General features: G+C 43.7%; 1 protein-coding gene across 1 annotated transcript; it reads left to right on the top strand.

Annotated features, from left to right (window-relative positions):
- Nucleotides 1-2,912: 2,912 nt before the first annotated feature.
- On the top strand, nt 2,913-17,604 carry PLD4 (phospholipase D family member 4). The gene is made up of 11 exons (XM_085061204.1): nt 2,913-3,016; nt 5,896-5,985; nt 7,781-8,019; nt 8,657-8,840; nt 10,160-10,280; nt 10,621-10,748; nt 10,910-11,110; nt 11,510-11,649; nt 14,343-14,508; nt 15,607-15,703; nt 16,984-17,604. The coding sequence occupies exons 1-11, from the start codon at nt 2,996-2,998 to the stop codon at nt 17,190-17,192; spliced, it is 1,596 nt and encodes a 531-aa protein (XP_084917330.1). The 5' UTR covers nt 2,913-2,995; the 3' UTR covers nt 17,193-17,604.
- Nucleotides 17,605-18,843: the final 1,239 nt, after the last annotated feature.

Here is an 18,843-nt window from a genome sequence, read left to right as displayed (position 1 = left end):
AGATCCAGAGGCACAGGTGAAGTTTGGATTCAGCAAGAGCAATAACCAAGTCACTCCTTTGGGTGGTAGATTTTTTCCCTGGGAATGGATCTTCCTCCCAGCCACTGACACCTGGGCAGGCTGAAAGAGGATGTATTACCACACAGCTCATACCACACCTTCACCTCAGGGAAAGGGACCTCTCTAAGCAAGAAAATATTTACATTTAAGAGGACTTGAGCAAGAATGCAACAGGTCAGCAGTGTCCTGGGTTGGCAGTGCTTTGCAAATCAAAGAGCAGAAGTATAATTTTTGTAATACAAAATATACTCAACACAGCACACACTGAAGTATTTTCCTAATACTTGCAGGTCATCCTTCCCAGGTGTGACTGGAGGGTGAGTGCTATAGAAGAAAAGTGACAAGACTGAAACAGCAAAAGTCTCTCTGCAATCCCTTGTGCTATATGAATCACTGATTTATTTATTTGTTTTTAATTGAAATACTTTTTCAAATAAAACATAGCTGGCAGGCATTTAGTATTTCATTTTGGGCTGAATAAAGTTATTCCAAATAAATATTTCAAGTTAAAAGTTTCAAGTCCATGGTCAGATATTTTAGTGAATTTACTGAATATTTAAAGAAGTGGAAACTGAGTAAATCTTTAAAAATACTTCCAAACAAATCACAATTTTATTTAGACTTTGAAATTTTCCCTACGCTTGTCAGCTGAATCATTTCCCAGTTCTAGACCTGAAATAACTTCTTTTGGGTCCCCCCTCCCCAGCTAATTTGAGTATACAATCTTTTGGCACAAAGTAAAAATAGAACATTTTTCTTTTCAAGTGTATGGACCTTGGCTGTTCCTACCTCCCACCCTTCTGTCAGCTGTTGGTATTTGGAGCTCAGCCTTGTTCTCATGAAATAGAAAGTGTAGTTTTGTAGTAATCTCTGCAGTGGTACTGATATTTTTTTCTGTAATTAGCTCTCAGAGATGAGAACGTGTTAAACTGTCAGTTTCTTCTTAGCAAACCTCCCACACAGGCAGAAAAAGCTTTTTCACTGTATCTTTTAATGCACCCTATAAAAAGCTGGACTCCAGGCATGATTTTTAGAAGGAATATGTTAACCACAGAAGTTTCACCCAACCATACACTGAGAGATGCATTTACTCTGTGTGTGGGATGGTGGCAAGTCGGCCAGAGCAAGTGGTAGATGGAGCCTTGTCTGAGAGATGGGGAAGAGGAAGAATAAAGAAAATTTCTTGTTTGCTCTGAAACTTGCTACTCTTTATTTCTTTCCTCCCCCCAGTTGTGTGAATTGGTCAAACAAAATCATATTCTACCCACAAACCTGCTTCCATCCTGAAACTCTCACAGCTACAACACTGTTAGTAAGATCAGAAATGCAGAGTTGGGCTGCTATGTGAGATCAGAGATGAGCAGAAGGAAACCAGGGTTTTGCAAGATGGAGAGGAGGAGGATGGTGGAATTTATCAGTGCTGCAAGTGGTTAGAGAGCTGACAAAGAGGAGGAGAAATACAGGTCCTTTCCCTGGAAGCTGCCCTTCCTCTGATACAACCTGCTTGAACTGAACTGGTGATATTGGAGAAATAAATAATAAGTCCTGAACTTCGTACAAAGGTGCTGCTGCCTGTGTGGTTCCATCCCGAAGTCACTGGTAGCTTTTGTGATTTATGTTGGCATAGCTCATGCCAGGATTTCAGTCCTGCACACAAGCAGGAGCTTAGCTGAAATATTTAGTTTGGATGCTCAGCCTCTGAAGTCATCTGAGGGCCAGGGACACTTCCTGGGGGTGATTTGGACCTTTAGCAGGGTGGCTTTCTGGAGCTGTCATTTCTTTGGCTGCAGATCCTGCCTCCAGCTTTCTGGTAATTCCAATCTACAGGGACAACAGCAGTCTTTGCTTTGTTTTTAAGTCCTGTTCTACCAGAGATTTGGGATGGTTCCTGTGATAAGTGATGTGTGCACAGCACTTAATTCAGGAGTGAGGTGGCTGGGCAGACAGGTGGCCTATCTGCTCCACCAGTTAACTTTTGGGCTTCTTTGAGTTCATGCTTGTGTTTTGGTCCTGAGGGAAGCAGAGAACTCATGACACTTTCATCTCCCGAGGGAAAGGCCTCTTTCTTCTGCACCAGACTTACCCTCTGGCTCCTCTTTAGTTTTCTTTCACCAGCAGCTTAATACAAGGTGTGCTAAAGCCTCATGCTCCAAGCTGTCTCTCCACTGACTCCTCACAGCATCCTTCCTCTGGTGCTGTGCTAGGGAACTGCATCCTTGGGTTCAGCAGGAACGAGGGGCTGCCTGGAGAACAACAGCAGCAGTCCCAGAGCGAGCTGTGTCAGCTAAGGTGCAGCTTTTGGATTTTTTCAGAAGACATAATTTCTTAGAATCACCCCAAACTCAGTGACAGATGTAACCCCTCAACAATATCACTCTGCACATTCTGAATGCCATGTGCTGAAGATGAGGGCTGCATAGTTTCAAAGGAGCTGTTTTGCTGCCTTATGTTTTTCCAAGTCTGACTGAGCAAGAAAATGCTTTCAAGAGAAACTGTGTAGAGAGGTGCTTTTGGAGGGTTTGTTTGTCTGCTTGAAATGAAGCTTCTGGTGGGTTAAGAATAATGCAGTGAGAATAGTGCCATGTTTGGGTTGCTAACAGCACCAAAGCTGAGCAGTCCTTCCAACCAGTGTCTTCTCATGCTGATCTGGACTCTGACTGAACACCACAGAATGGGAGCTTTGCCATCCAACAGAGCAAGTTATGCCAAACAGGTAAAGATCAGGACCTGGAGTCTAAGAACTGGGTCACAACAACTGGATGATAACTTAGACCCTGTCAGTATTGTGCAACTTGGTGTCTAAGAGGAAGTGATTTACAGCAGGAGGGGAAAAAAACCAGAAGAACCCTAAACAAATCTGCTGACAAAGAGCATGAGCACTGCCTCTTGTACATAAGGCTGTGAGTAACATCAGAGTACAGTGGGACATCCACACATGAGGAGACCTTCCAGGATGGTAAGTACATTTGTCATCATCTTGAGAGAGCTGGTAGGTGGCCATGGAGAGGTGAATACACCTTGTTCCTCTGAGGAACTTCAAACAGCTCCTGGGGAGGATTTTGTATAGGGAAAAATCACATCCTTGTGTTTGAAATTCAAAATCTGACGGAGTTTGTTGCTGGTGGAGAAAAGAAATACCAAGAGGTATTTTGTAGGCAAGGAGAAAGCAACCTTAATGTGATAAACAGCAGTGTCCTGTGGGTACTCAGCAGACTGGCATTAGCTGGTGTCCCAGCAATGCTAAGTAGTGCTTGTATTTATTGCTCTTTGATGAACTTCAGTCATTAAAACTGGCAGCTGGTAAAGCCCTGAAAGCTTGGAGGGAGCCATAGTTAATGGCTGACTAGCTACAATATTATTCTTAGGAATTCTGTTTGAGTCTGTGAGGTTTCCCTTCTTGCAATTTAAACTGCCTGTTTTAGAGCAGTTCTCAGGACTTCTGTACAGCAGGCACATCATCACCAAGGTAATCATCACCAGTCAAAGATATCAAGAAGGGCTTTGTTTGAACAGAATGGTAGGTGATTCTATTACAGCACATATGAGATCTGTTCACCTTACTATTTTAATAAAAATGCTGGTTTTGAAGCCGTTTTGTAGCTGTTGCTGAAAAGGAGAACTGAAACAAGTTGTTTCTGGTAAGCTCAACCTCTCTGAGGCCATCACGTGGCTCTAAGAGCACTGACACCTGCAGTTTCTTACCAAGACACTGCTTGGGTCACCAAATGTGACTTTGGGAGCCAGAGGCACAAGGCAACACCTCTCAGCTCTTGTGGCTGTTTGTTTCTGGCCAGCCCAGCTGATGGGGACAGCTGTGCCAAAGCCACGAGCTGTGCAGTGTGACCTGCAGCCCCAATGGGCTCTCCTGCCCCAGCCTGAAGGGCTCCTGCTGTTTGCCAGCTGCCTTTCTCCTCCTCCTTTAAAATCCCTTTGCCTCAGTCTCCTACCCAACTCTTTCACATCTTTCTCTCTCTTCCGTTTCTTCCCACTGTTTTCTGGGTTGGTATGTGACTACTTCCTCTCAGGGTGGGGGTGATGTGTGTTGCTGTCACACAGATTTCTCTGGGTGGGGTTGGTTATATCCCCCATTCTGCCTGGGCTGTCTGCTCTTTGGGGTAAGACACTGAGTCTTTATATTGTGCTTAAAACATAAACTGGGATTTCAGAGGCATGGGAATAGCCAACTGTCTCTCACTGCTGGCAGCCACTCCATTTCTCCAGGACTGCCACTATTTATAACCATTTCTAGTGTAAAAGGTTGCAGCTGAGCCTGGGGCAGCAAAAGGAAGTGACAGTGGAAAGTGTGAGTAAAACTGCTTTGGGAAGTGGGCCCTGCTGTAGTGATTACAGCTGATAACAACAAGCAGGTGCTAAAATGGAACATGGCTTCCTTCTCTGCAGCTCTAGTATGCTTTTAGTCATGAGTGTTCGTACCTTCTCTTCACTCTCCACCTTTTCTGCCTTTGCCATTCTGTCTCATCTGCTCTTTTACCACAGGTGCTCTCTTTTCACACCCTTCTCTGCATTCCCCAAGTCCCCAAGACACCTCCCTTGTCTTCCAAGACATGTTCCACCTCTTTGGTTCAGCCCCAGCAGCACCTGTGGGTCAGGCCCCACGAGAAGCCTTTGGGGCTGTGTCTGCTGTGTCCAACTCCTGCCTGTTCCACACAGCCACAGCATCCACACAGGAAGGTGCAGTGGGCAGGGGTTGGATGCAGATGGAATGTGCACAGCCATGCTGCCTTACTGCTGGGGGAGGGCTGACACCATAAACCCATGCAGTTCAGGTGGCAATAGCTGTGAACACATGGCAAGATAGATGGGACAAGTCTGGCAGGATCCTTCCTACCCCAAACTTGTTTGAGTGTGGCCACCCACAGAGCAACTCCATATCAACACCACTGCAGCAGGTTCATCCCCCAGGCTGCAAATGCCTGGCAGCTCAGGGGTCAGAAGGGGTCGTTCAGGGACTGGGCAGGTGGTGGTGTCATCTGGTAGCACCTTCTGGAATCTGCTGTACCCCAGGATGTGCTTCTTGCTTCTGAGAATGAAAAATGTCAGCTGGCTCCTGTGGGGTAAATTCGCCTCAGCCAATGCAGGGATGATTCATGACCTGCTGGGAACATGTCAAGTTATTGAGAAGGCAAAATAGGCAAGTGCCAACTCCTCCTGCCTCACCATCTGCTGTGAGTTTTGGCATATTTTGGTATTTGCTCCTATGGTTGCCTCAGCTGGTGGTAACAAAATATTGGAGCAATGCTGTCTGAGGAGGAAAAGATGATTGCTTATTTTCCAGAGTCATGGCTGCAACAGAGGAGAAGGGGAGTTTGTATTTCAGCCTGGTCCCTGTCCCCTTAACAGGGTCACTTCTGGAAGAGACACCAGCATTGCAGACAACTCACAGGCACAGGAGGAGAGCAGGAGCATGAGAGAGTCACACCCAGGATGACACTGATACTGCAAACTATCACCCACAGCTTCTGCACTTAATTACTGCTTGTTGGCAAATATGTTCTCTTGCAACAGGACAAAAGTGGGTGTTGAAGGATGGCTGGAAGAGGCAGCGATGCAGTTGTTTATGCATTAATTACTGCAGGGATTTTTGTTTCTAGACAGCACCAGGGAAAAACTGCAGGGACCTGTCTCTCTGTCACTTTGGAATCTGTTAATGTCACTCAAAACCCACAACACAGGGAGCATGTTGCACTGATCCATACTTAAATCTCAGAGCACTGTGTAAAGTGGCGGCAGTAACCTGCACTTTTTGTCTGTAATTGTACACAAATGCTGTCATAAAGCTTTATTTTCCCCTTTGCATACATTTCTGTTTTTCAGATTGTGAAAAAAGCACTAAAAACATCCCTGATGTTCAATGAGTCCTCCAACATGAAATTAAGCGTGAACAATCAAAAAGACGTCAGAACGGTAATTATTGGGATACACCACGTTTGCTTACAAGAGCTGGGATTGTGCTGACATTTCTGAAAAGAAATAACAGGTTAAGAAAAATGATTTTATTGCCCATTTTAGAAATCTGTGTAGGTTTCAATCCTATTTGTAAACAAGTGAGCGACAAAACCCTCATTGATTTATCCGGTAGACTGATCAAACCTTGCCCAGAGGGAGTAATGTGGAGCTAAATCCTGCAGCTCTGTCTGGCTCAGGACAAAGAAACCATGCTCATACAAAATGCTTCAATTCCACCATTGGCACAGCATTTATTCATGTATTCATGTATTCAGCATGCTCAGAGTACCTGGACATCACAGTGCATAGCATGGTGACAGCCATGATGTTACTTCAAAATGGGTTTTTTACCTTAGAAATGTCTTCTAAAACCCAGGCAACGTTTGAGCATTGCTAATGTGTTTGTGGGATGAAATACAGAACTGTTAAAAATTGGTGAGGTTTTTTTTTCTGCCCTTGATGAGGTGGAGAACAAGCCAGAGAGAAAAATCTAGGGAGATAGTTTAAATATTATTATTTCATTCAAATCACTGCCTGAAATCAATGTCAGCACTGTCGATTTTAAGGAAAGCAGAGAAAATTAAAAGTAAGAAGCTTTATCCACATAGAAACAGAAACAGAAACTTTCAGAGGCAACTGATTTCTGTGCAGTTTTCCCATGTGCCCTTTTGGGAGCTCAGATTTATGTCTACAGCCTCACAACCACCCCCAGACTCGATTCAATTCTGCTGCCTGGAAGTTCAAAAGCTCAGCTCTGAAGTGCACATTGCCTATCACAGACTGGTGGATGGTTCCATCTCCCAAGGATTCCCATGGGGAGCCAGACATGGTCTTTTTAGGGGGAAGTAGATCTGCATGTGTGGTTGTCTTTTCCTGCTCCTGCTCAGGGCAGCATTTGGAGCCTGATGCTATACTTTTCAGCATGTAAGGGGCTGGACTGCAGATCTGAATCTACCAGGTAGCCAGGCTATTATCTTTCTCATCTACATTCAGGAAAAAGGTGAAAGTGAAGCAAAAGGGAAATGAAGTTCCCTCACCACATTAGAAGGACATGGGAATACTGTTCCCACAGATAAATGAGATTTGTGTAGTTTCACTTATGTGAGGTTTGAGACAAAACCAGACAATGTTCAGAAACCACAAAATGTCTTTCTGTCTCTCACATTTTTAGACCCATTTTTTCTCCCCTGACTTAATGAACTTCCTTTTTATGGCAGTGCTGGTCTTAATCCCACTGCTAATCTTGTGTTAGGGATCCTCTTGTTTTGATTTTGGTAGAAATTTTGTTCCATATCCATGGGTCTTGTGCTAAAATAATAAAGCTAATCAACATCAAACAAATCATAAGTTTTTGGAAAAAAACCAGGGGCTGATATGCTGGCACAGAAAAAAATTAAACCAAAACTAAAATCAGTCTCCATACAAACAAACCCCAACCTAGTTTGTGGTCATCAAATCACAGAATAGTTTGAGTTGAAAGGGACCTTTTAAAAGTCATCTAGTCCAACCCTCCTGCAAAGAGCAGGCACATCTTCAACTACATTAGGTTGCTCAGAGCTCCATCCAAGCTGATCTTGAACAGGTGTTCCTCACTTTCTGTGCTGCATCTCAGAACACTCTCTGCCAGTAGCTGCAAGCAGAATTCCTGTTCAAAGGCTGTCCTTTATTCACCTGCACAGGTAGGCATCCATTAGCTGGTGTACCAGTGCCTTGGTGATGGCTTAAGTCTTCTCCTCTGTGGGTTCTGTTCTAGTTTCAAGTCTTGGGGGCAATTTTGATGCTTGCTCTTGTCCTGGTGGCTGTTTACCTCATGAGTATGGATAGCAGAGCTGATCCTAACGGAGGAAAAGCAACAGTTATCAGCATTTACAGAAATCTGGAGGAGGAAGAAGGACTCTACAGAGATTTTCCAGAGGAAGAAGGACTCTACACAGATCTCCCAAGAACCACAATACCTGAGGAGGGCACCAACAGATGCAATGACTCCTGCAGGTGAGATGGCACATGGAGAAGTCATCACCATCTGGAGAAATAGCTACAGTACCGATAATATCAGCACTGGTTTTATTCTCTTCCCATTGTATCATGAGTGATGAAGCACTGCTATTTTGAGAAGAGAGGGGGTGCCATTTAGGCTTTGGGAGTTGCCTGCTGTGAGGGGCAGCAGGGGCAGTGTCACAGCTGCTCTCCCAGTCCCATGCTAGTGTGCTCAGCACAGCTCAGCTGCTCCTCTGCCCTCTCCAGCCATCCTCCTTTTGTGGCAGCAGTGGGAGCAGCAGTGACCAGCTGGCAAAGCAGCCTTTGTTAGAGGCTGGAGGGACAGGGAATGTCTGTGCTGGGACAGGGTGAAGAGAGTGCCCAAGTGACATCCAGCCATGGGGCTTTGCTTTTCTCCATATCTTAGGCATGGTAAAATAAAAAACCATTCTGCTGCACTTGGGAGGACACTGTGCAATAGAAGCCTGGCTATAAAAAACAGGGGTAAAAGCACTCCCAGCCTGTTTGACCAACTCAACTTGTTTGCTGTGGAGGCTGATGTCCAGCATGGCCAGCTGTATGGCCTGACAGGTGCTTGGTGCCCTGTTAGGGTCACAGTGACCTGCTTCACAACACACAATTGCCATTGCAGCTTTGAACTTGTGGAAAACGTTCCCTATGACTTACCCTTTGAGATAAACAGCACTGCAGCCAAACCTTTGTACCAAGCCTGGATGAGACTCCTTGATCTGGCCCAGGAAAAAGTTCATGTGGCTTCCTACTATTGGTCTCTCACTGGGAAGGATATCGGTGTCAATGACTCCTCTTCCAAGCAGGTAGGATAAAATCAAAAAGCGTGTCTGTGGTTGTGTGTCTCATGTACATGTGGCAGAGGGCAGGCTGGCTGTGTGCTCTGTCTCCAGAGACATTGTTTGACTCCTCCTGTACACACAGGAAGGTCTTCCACACCATTCTGAAGCAATGCTCCAACTTTCCTCCTCCACTCAAGTTAGACTCCATCTGGGGTCTGCCAGATGGAGTGGCTCTGGGTATTTTTCTGGTGTGTTTTAAGAGGTCAGCCTCAAACCCACACTCACCCTGTGGATGGCTGACTTGTGTAGGGTCAGCCAGAGGCAGAGCTGAGGATTCTGTGGACACAAGGGAATGTGCCACTTCCCACTGGATAGTGGGAAGAGCCAGGAAGCAAAGGCTGCTGGACTTTTGACAGCTGCTGCAAAGGCTGCTTCTCCCCTGTGTGCAGACACAGCACTGGCATCCACTCACTGGGCAGCTGTCCCTGACCCATGGCACTGGACAGCAGCTGAGGAGGTTCCCTCTCCTCTGCAGGGCTCTTCTCCTGGGCACCCTGAGTGGTCAGGCTTCCTGTGGAGACTCTCTGGCTCTACCACCAAAAACAAATGACAGAGGCCATGGCACAGGCTCACCTTGCAGCCATTCATCATGTTTAATTGTCCCTTGGCTCCACTTTGGCCTGTGGCAGCTAGGAAACTCCCAGGCAATCCTGAGCAGGGGCTGAGGGACTGTTCTGAAAAACAGATGGGACAAGGCAACACCCTTTCAGGCAGGAATGGAGCTTAGTTGTGTTGGGAATTCTGCTGTTTGCTAAGTGCCACATGCTGGCCTGGTTATCACCGTGGGCTCAGTCTCTGCCACCTTCCTGGCGCACCTTCCTCACTGTCCCCTGAGGCTGCTCTCCTTATCCTCCTCCCTAGGTGTTTCTGGTGGTATGAGTTTTTAAATGCACATGAGAAGAAGTGACAGATATAAGGCTGAGCTCTCTCTCTGCTGAGTGTTGGGCAGTCTCTGTCACCTTTAGGCTCAGGGATAAATGATGCCACATATCTGTTGAGCATCAGGATCCAGCAGTTGATCTGCACTGGGATATTCACCATTGAAGTCTGGGATGTTTGTGGTCATACTTTTAAACCTTATATCTAATAGCATTAAATGACAGAAAATAAACTTTGATTCATGCATCGGATCAGAATCTTTATTCCCTCTTTTCTCTACTTGAAATACTCCTGAAACAGATGAAATTTCTGACCTTCCTTTAATTCATTAGTAACACTGTACTTGCATATATCTTACTAAACATTCTATAACAAAATATAAAAAATAACAATGTACCACACAGGGTGAAGATATTCTGAAGAGTTTTGAGAGGTTACTTGCAGACAATGTCTCTTTGTATATTGCAGCAAGTTCACCAACTCTGGCTACAAAATCAAGGGACCTTGAGCTTTTAGAGGAAAAAGGTAATTATTTCCCTTCAGTGATACACTGAGAGCTTTTGTATTGCAAAAAGGCATCTGGGGGAAACTGGTCTCCAAGGTCTGTTCTGGTGTGGTGCTTACATGGGCTCACAGGACAAGCACTATCTGCTCACTAGTTCATGCTTTCTGCCTATGTTGCCATGTTCTTTGGGATTTTTCTGAAAATTCACATTTTGCTTTTTTTTTTCAAGGAATGAGAGCTTGTGAGTTTTGGTAGTTATTACTATCTGCAAGAATCAGACATGCAGATGTGTTCTGGCTGTCGAGGAACCATCTCCATGCTGCATCTAAATTCTTTTTCCCCCTCCTCCTCTTTCTTCAGGGGCTCATGTGAAAAAGATTGATTTTGGACATTTGACAGGAGGAGTGTTGCACAGCAAATTCTGGATAGTAGACATGAAGCATGTGTATATTGGTAGTGCAAACATGGACTGGAGATCTTTATCTCAGGTAAGCTCTGCTGCTGCAAATTCAAAAATCTGGGGGAAATCCTAGCACATAACAGAGGAAAATCGTAATGATGTATAACATTGTCAGAGCAGAAGAAACAGCAAAGAAACCCCTGGAGGTGTCTCCTTCCAGGGCTGTGACACAGCTTGCTCTCTTTGCAGGTGAAAGAGTTTGGTGCTGTGATGTATAACTGCAGCTGCTTGGCCAAAGACCTCTGGAAAACGTTTAGCACCTACTGGGATGTTGGATATCCCAATGCTACAATCCCATTCCCTTGGCCTCTTAATTATTCCACCCACATTAACAGTCATTGGCCTCTGGAAGTGGAATTTAATGGAATCTTGACAGAAACCTATTTTTCTGTAAGTATGTTTGAAAATAACATGATAGATTGTAAAGTATGATAAAGGATTGAGCAGAAAAGTTCCTTCAGCAGTCATCCTGAGTTACTTGTGTTCCAGGTGGATAATAATTTGTTCTTCAGGTTTCTCTGGAACTATTCAAAGAATAGGGATCAACTCAGCATCAGCTGTCAAGTATGTCAGGAACAGTATGTATGTTTCTTTTAATCACCTCTGGCTCAATATATCAATAAGTATCTTCCCATTGTGGAAGGCATGAGGAAAGACTGTGGTCCATCTCCAGTGCTTTGTGCCATTCTAATGAAAACTAGACAGACCTAAACATAAATTAATCACAGTCTGACAGAAAAAAAAAAAAGAATTAAATCACTGACCTAGGTGTTTTCTCTTTTTTTACAGGCTTCCCCTCCAGTGTTTTGTCCGAAAGGTCGCACCCATGACCTCTATGCTATACTCAGTATTATCAGTCAGGCACAGAAGTTTGTATATGTTTCTGTAATGGAATATTTCCCTACCAGCCGTTTCAGTCATCCAAAAAGGTACAATTTTTATCCTGAGCAAATCAGTTACTTGCACTATTTAAAGAAAAAAATGTGTGATTCCCCTCCTTCTGCAATGAAAATATTCAGAGTGGAGACAACTGAGGTTTTGCTCTGCATTCACAACCATCCTGTGGACTGTGCCTCCCAGGTACCAAGGGACAGGATGACAGGAAACAGCCTCAAGTTGTGCCAAGGGAGGTTTAGATTGGATATTAGGAAAAAGACATTCACGGAAAGGGCTTTTTAGTATTGGAATAGACTACCCAGGGAAGTGATGGAATCACTATCCCTGGAAGTGTTCAAAAAAGATGTGGATATGGCACTTGAGTACATGGTTTAGTGCTGAACATGGTGCTGGTGCTGGGCTGAGGGCTGATCTTAAAGGTCTTTTCCAGAATTTAACAATTCTAGGATTCTGTGGTTCCTGGTGCTGCAGGAAGGATGGCATCCAATAGTGCCTGCTTGCTTTGCTGATGTTTTAGAGCAGTCCTATGCACAGCAGGAAAGCTGTAAAGTGCCAGACTAGGGACACTCAGGTGCAGAGTCCTCCAAAATTCAACAGAGCAGCTTTATCAATAGAGAGACGAGAGGGAACACCAAAAATATATCTGACATCAGACTTTTCAGAGAAAATATTGCTGTGCTCTCCTTTCTTGCTCCCATTTTCCTTTCTTTCTGCCCTTTACTTCTGAAGAGTCTTCACTTCCTGCTCTATTTCCTGTTTGATGCACTTGACCCATAGTTTAGAGGGTGGTTCTTGACAGTCCTGACCTTTGCTATGAGAGCTGAAACAACCTCTTAAAGAAACTTCTAGGTTTTTTGGGTTTTTTTGGGGTTTGGTGTTTTTGTTGTTGTGGGGTTTTTTTTGTTCTTGTTTGTGTTTTTTGGTTTGTTTTGTTTTTAATAATTCCATCTAAGGACATCCAAATTCTATCACCAGCTTCAGTAAGAAGGTGGTGGTGGTGATCTGGAATAATCACAGAGTCACCAGATTCTTCAAAATTATTTAGAACCATCTGAATAATCCGAGAAAGCAGTTCAAGTGAAATAATTATGTACAACATGGCTTGTTGAACAGGGTAAGCTCTAGGCTGCCATTTATCCAGAATGATAGTATGCATTGTGCCCTGTGTCTCAACTGTGTAAAGCCTCTGTTGTTCAGCTGGGGCATGGGTGTGTTATGGGGGAGATTTTAAGATAATAAGGAGACACAGATAATTCTATTGTCCAAGAAACAAAATCTCAAGACTAGCTTCCACTTGGAGGATGTATTTAATAAATCAAACAGCTCAGAGGATTTTCAATTTCTGTGTTGTAGGGTTGAGTCTCTGGGTTTCTTGTCTTCTGATTTTAGCCAAGAATAGGTTCCCAGAAAGTCTCTTTTCCCCCTTAGGACTGAGTGTGTTAATACTCCTCATTCTTCATCTGAAGGCTTAATCCACAGTTTGTGACATCGAGGGCTGATCAGATGCAAACAAGAGTTTGAAAGGCCCAGGGAAAGTGGTGCAGGGCCTTGGGCTATCTCCACAGCAACCAGCTGCAGTGCCATGAATTGAAGCTGATTAGTTCAGGTTAGGTTCCTCCAGCAGCTGAGGCAGAGGGAACAAAGCTCCTGTCTAATGCCTGACTGTTAATCAACTAGAAACCAGTATATTTAAAAAATTGAAACTGTTCAAAAATAGCATTTCAAATAGCATTATTTTCCAAGTTTTTCAGGATCTCTAAGTCAAGCCTGAGCCTCAGAACACGTGGCCAGGCCATTGATTGCAATAGGATGATGCTTGAGGGAGGATTAGAGAATTCAGGCCTTTGTACATAAAACCAAAAGGATTAAGTTAGGCAAATTAATTCATCATTGCTCATGGGACTGTGAGCAAATGCTGGACCTCTCTCTGTATCAGCCCTGCAATCTGTACTAAACATGCTTGTTTCCCTCTGTGCAGCATTTGTTTGGATCTACGGAATGAAAATGCTGCGTGGGTGTTTGGAGTTACCAGCCCTGGGAGGCACATGGTCCAGCTCTTGGTGTTGTGTAGCTGGGTGAAGGATGTTAAAAATGTTCCCCACAGCTCCTGCCAACACAAGTGTCAGGAAAGTGAATTTTCCCATGTTCAGGGAACATGGAGAGCACAGCTGTGTTCATTTTGGGGACACACGATGAGGACAGGGAGGGGTGGGAGGAACAGAGCTTGCCCACACTGGCTGATGGCACAGGACCACTGTGGATCCTCAAAACAGTCTCCAGGGCCCTGAAAAGGCCATATCCTGCAAAATGGCTCTTAGACTTTCCTGTGGGCTCTGCACTGTCCTTTTTACTCTGTGCTGTATGAATGGCTTTACCCTGGAGTTGCTATTGTTATCTTTAGTTTCCTAGGGAAATGAGCATGATGGCACCATGCTTTGTGTGGATCTGTGTACATGCACTTTACTAAGCTTTAAACTTTTTGATCAATTTTGCCTCAATCTGGCAGAGTCTGGAGGTCTCAAAACACACTGGGGAAAGAAGGGACTTGGTAGAAGGCAGAAATCTTGTTTGTACCTCCAGGGAAGCCACAAGTGCTTCACTTACTAGCCATCAGAGATCCCATCTGTGCATCATCCCTTGTAGTCTCAGTTTATTGTCACAGCTTTCTACTGAAATGTTTAAAAAGAAAAAAAATCCCTTTTCCCACACCCCTCCTTTTCTGCAGATACTGGCCAGCCATTGACAATGCCCTGAGACGTGCAGCTTTCAACCACAGAGTGCAAGTCCAGCTTCTGGTCAGCTGCTGGGCATACACTGACCCAGCCATGCTCCACTACCTGAGGTCCCTGCGTGCTCTCAACAACCCACATGCCCACATCAGTGTCGACGTGGTATGATAAAAAAACTGATTTTGGACAGACAGCTTGAGGATATGGCCCCACAGTGACTTTTGAGACTAAGCTGCTGTTTGCATGTGCAACTGTTAGAGAAATATTATTATTTCTCTAATAATAATAATTTCTGTAAAAATAATATTATTAGAGAAATAATTATTTTAGAGCAACAGGTTGTCTGTTTTTGCAGTGACTGCTTCACATTCTTGTGAAAATAAGCCCAGTATATAATCTTTACGGAAGCAGCTGTTTTGAGCTACTAGTGAGATCAGGGATGTGTCTGGCTGTGGCACTTGTGACATTATCCAAGAAGTTGCTTTTGCTGAGCACCATGACAGTAACAGTTTATGTGGTAACTTAGTGCTCCTCTCAGAGACTTTTTCCTGCATGGAGTATTTTAAATGGGTCCAATTGCTATCAGTTTTCTTTAATTGAGCGCTCTGCTGTCTGCCTATATGGATAGACCTATTCTTGAACACTAAATATTGCACACAGGCCATAGGCATTAGGCTGGAATGCATCAAGTGGAGTGGGGATGGTGTGCATGCTCCCAACAAAATGCAGTAACCACAACAGAGAGATATCACAGAAGGAAGAGTGGGTTTCAGGGAAAAAAAAAAAGGGGGGGAAAATGTAGATTTTGGTAGATTTTTTGATTTAGATAACCCAAAAAGTTAGGCATTATGGTTGCCTGCAGTACCCCTCATGTCTCTGATCAGACCATTCTTGCACAAAATAAGAGCAGCAATCAGTGGTAAATGCAGATCTATTAAACAGCTGCCTAAAACTGCATTTCATTGTCTGCCCTGTAATGATAATAGCTGTGCCACTAATGGAACATTGTGAGGCAAACATTATCCATCTCTGATCTCAATTGCTTTTCCAATTTTATGTATAGTGGAAGTATTATTTGCTAGTTTTCTTGGATAGGACTAAAATCTCTTTTATGGTGTATTTAATAACAGTGTCGTATGTTCTCTTCTGCTCTTCCCTTACTATTCTATTCTTTGAAACTACAGAAAACATGCACTGTTCAATCATGAAGTCTGTTGCCCAGTCTAGTATTTGTTTATATTTTTAAATTTCTCTCTCCAGAAACTCTTCATTGTTCCAGTTCTGAATCACACAAACATTCCTTATGGGAGAGTGAATCACAACAAATACATGGTCACTGATAAAGTAGCCTACATTGGTATGTATTCCAATATTCCAAATACTTACAGTATCTCCAGATCTACTGGATGGAGACTGAGGTAGGAACAGCTGCAATACCAAAAAGTACTTCATTTTGCCATATAAAGCAAATTCTGTCCTAGGTGAAGAAGTACACATGTGAAGGGGAGACAATAATGTAGGTCAAGTTCAGTAAGAGATCATTTCCTATGATTGTGAACCATTAGGAACAGAGCATGACGAGGCTGAGTGCACAGCCTGACAAGCACAGTGGGGATTTCACAGCCTGTGTGCTCAGAATGACATAGAGGTAGCTGATGCTCCAGTATATAACATTAACATGCTTTAATAAAAAGGAACTGCTGGGAGGAATTAATTCCATGCACTGTTTGTTGAACAGAACTCTAGAAAAGGAAATGAGAAAACAATGCCAACTGTGCACTGTTCCTGAAAACCAGGATGGTGTTTACATTTCACTCCTTTATTGGGAACTCTCAAAAAAGGGAATGTGAAAGTGCTCTGTCATTTCAGTCAGCTCACCCTCCCAGCAATACACACCAGCAAACAGCCTGGTCTTCCAACTGGCTGAGGGTTTGCAGCTCCAGTTGCCTTCAATACTTTAATAACTTTTTTCATACCAAGTTGTCTTTTGAAGGCAGATATGCAGATAATTTGTTTTCATGCCCAAGCACCTTCTGGAATTGACAGATTTTTCTGGCTAAGGCGATCACAAGGGGAAGTGCTAAGTGATATAAAATGTGTATTTTTCACAGTGCTTGGTTTTCTGAATTGAGGTAGCTTTGGAGAGAGCCCTAGACTATGTCTGCAGCTGGATTCCCAGCTTTGCCTGGGTCAGAAGCAGGCTTTGCATGCCAAGCTCAGAACAGCTCCTGAGGGTTTATTGATCAAGAGTCCAGTTTCTCCTCTTGATTTCCTTTAACAACTAAAGATAATTAAGTCTACTAAGAACTTTTTTCCTTTGAACACAGAAACCCATGTCAAAGACTGGCTTTTACCCCTCTTAATACTCAAATGTTGCACTTTATTATCATGTTTATGAGTAGATTTGGGCATTCTGTCACAAGCTGTGAGGAATCAGAAGGTTATGAACCTTCAGGGTTGCAGTCAATACCAAGTTTCCGAAACCTGAGGTCTGGCATAAGAAGGAGGTGACCTGATTTTTGCTGCCTCGTTGGCCCTAATGAGATTTGCAGTCATAGAGCAAATCAACAAAGCCCAGAGATCAAACAGAACACTGGGAAATGAATGTTTTCTAATCACTACTTTTCCATTGCACAGGGACTTCCAATTGGTCAGAAAACTACTTCACTGATACAGCTGGCGTGGGACTAATAATCAAACAGAATTCGACCAACCTGCAAAGCAGACAACTGCCTGTCCAGAAACAGTTGAAAAACCTTTTTGAGCGAGACTGGAATTCCAAATATGCGGTGAATCTGGAAGATGTGCAGGGACAGAAAGACTGTAACTGGAGAGACAGACTCTGAAGTGAAGTGAAATGCACATTTAAAATAGAAACAAAAAAATATATTTGAATCTTGCTCCCGTGCAAATCAAGGGACTTTCACATATTTGTCTTTGTCAGAGAAATCATTTCGTCATGAAATCATCATCCACATTGATGGCTTGAGAATTTCTGATAGTTGAATCTACCTGCAAAACCATTAGTTAAGTGTGTGATGTTTAATGTTTTTGTATGATTACCTCATTCCAGAGTTAATGAAATGCAGACAGTGTTGCATGACAAGCTGTCTGATATTAAAGCAAACATCAGAGACACAGATCATTATTGCTGTGCTATTTTATCTTAGGAAACAATCTATTTCAACCTAAATGTTCCATTAACAGTGTGTGCTTACATGTGTTTAAACATTTTTAATAAACCACTTTAAGATTTGATCCGTGCATATCATCACCTACAATAGTGAGGGAAGATTTTTAAAAGCATTTAGGAATAAAACATACAGGGAAATACCTGTTTCTAAGCGTTAAGACAGGGAAATACCCGTTTCTAAGTGTTGAGGCTAGCTGCTAGAGATAAATGCCTGGGATTTAAAACTTCCAACTTCCAGCTTCCAACTCAGCTGCCCTGGAATCCCCAAAGTCTGGGGATGTTTGGATGTCTGTGTGTCGTCTCGTGCAGCAAACAGGATGGAGGAGCATGGCAAAGCTGCTCCATGGGTGCTGTTGTGGCATCCCAGCTGCACTGTGGGAAGTGCCTGGAGAGCCTTCTCACTCCTCCTGGGCTGCCCTGGGCAGTGCTGTGTCTCTGGGCTGCCTTTCCTTCTGTAGTCACTCAGGGACGAAAACGCTGAGCCATCTGGTGCCTTATATCCATACCCACCACTGCTCTGCCTTGGGTGACTTTCTGAAGGCACAGGAGCACAGAGCAGGGCATGTGCTCCAGCTGTGAGTGGTGGGAATGACACTGGGCTGGACACAAACCTTGCCAGGGCTGCCAGGGCTTGCACCTCTTTTTGAGACTGGGAGTGGTGTCATTGTGTATTGATTTATACCTCTGTGAATACATAAAAATCCCCACACTAATAAGGACTTTTAGAGATGACCCCCATCAATGTTCCATTTTTTGGTTTCCAGGCTGCTCCTCAGCTATCTCTTCAGACATTTCTAAGATTCCTTGGAGCATCTTATCCGTCATTACAAATCAATGCTTCTTGTTACCGTGGCAGATTCTTTAAGACATGTAGTTACATGTAAGGTATCACTGAAATTTTGTGAGTATTCACATACCCGCCAAAATATTGAGGAACATGCAGGTGCCTCTGGTGCTCTCACCCCCTATTTCCTTACTAGAGTTAGTTTGAAAATCTTTGTGAGAAGTTACACCTTCAAACAAGAAGACAGTTTTCTATGGAGGAGTGCATTCCTCTAGATGGCACTCCAAGCTGTGTTTTTCTGTTCTGGCAGGGATAGATACTGCAGGAGTAAGAAGAAAACTTTCTCTTCTACTTGTGAGCTCAAATCTGACAGTGTTAGATTAGTTGTTCAGTGGGACAGAGTTTCTGGACAAGCTGGCAGAATTTTCTTACAGCCAATATAAGCCTCATGTGGGTTAAGACTCAGCTTATAAAACAGAAATAGATACTTAGGAGAATGCTCTAATATTTTCTCTACTGA

This window comes from Lichenostomus cassidix, chromosome 5 (genome assembly GCF_008360975.1).
Source record: "Lichenostomus cassidix isolate B80296 chromosome 5, HeHo_3.0, whole genome shotgun sequence".
Taxonomy (NCBI): Eukaryota; Metazoa; Chordata; class Aves; order Passeriformes; family Meliphagidae; genus Lichenostomus; species Lichenostomus cassidix.
The sequence above is the reverse complement of the archived record's forward strand: the minus strand, read 5'-3'. Positions and strand labels throughout refer to the sequence as shown.

Bases quoted from the DNA above. Each gene is read 5' to 3' on its own strand.
- PLD4 (XM_085061204.1), top strand. From the start codon at position 2,996: ATGAGGAGACCTTCCAGGATG. The intron at 3,017-5,895 runs GTAAGTACATTT...TCTGTTTTTCAG, and splicing joins TGAGGAGACCTTCCAGGATG to ATTGTGAAAAAAGCACTAAA. The intron at 14,509-15,606 runs GTATGATAAAAA...TTCTCTCTCCAG, and splicing joins CCCACATCAGTGTCGACGTG to AAACTCTTCATTGTTCCAGT.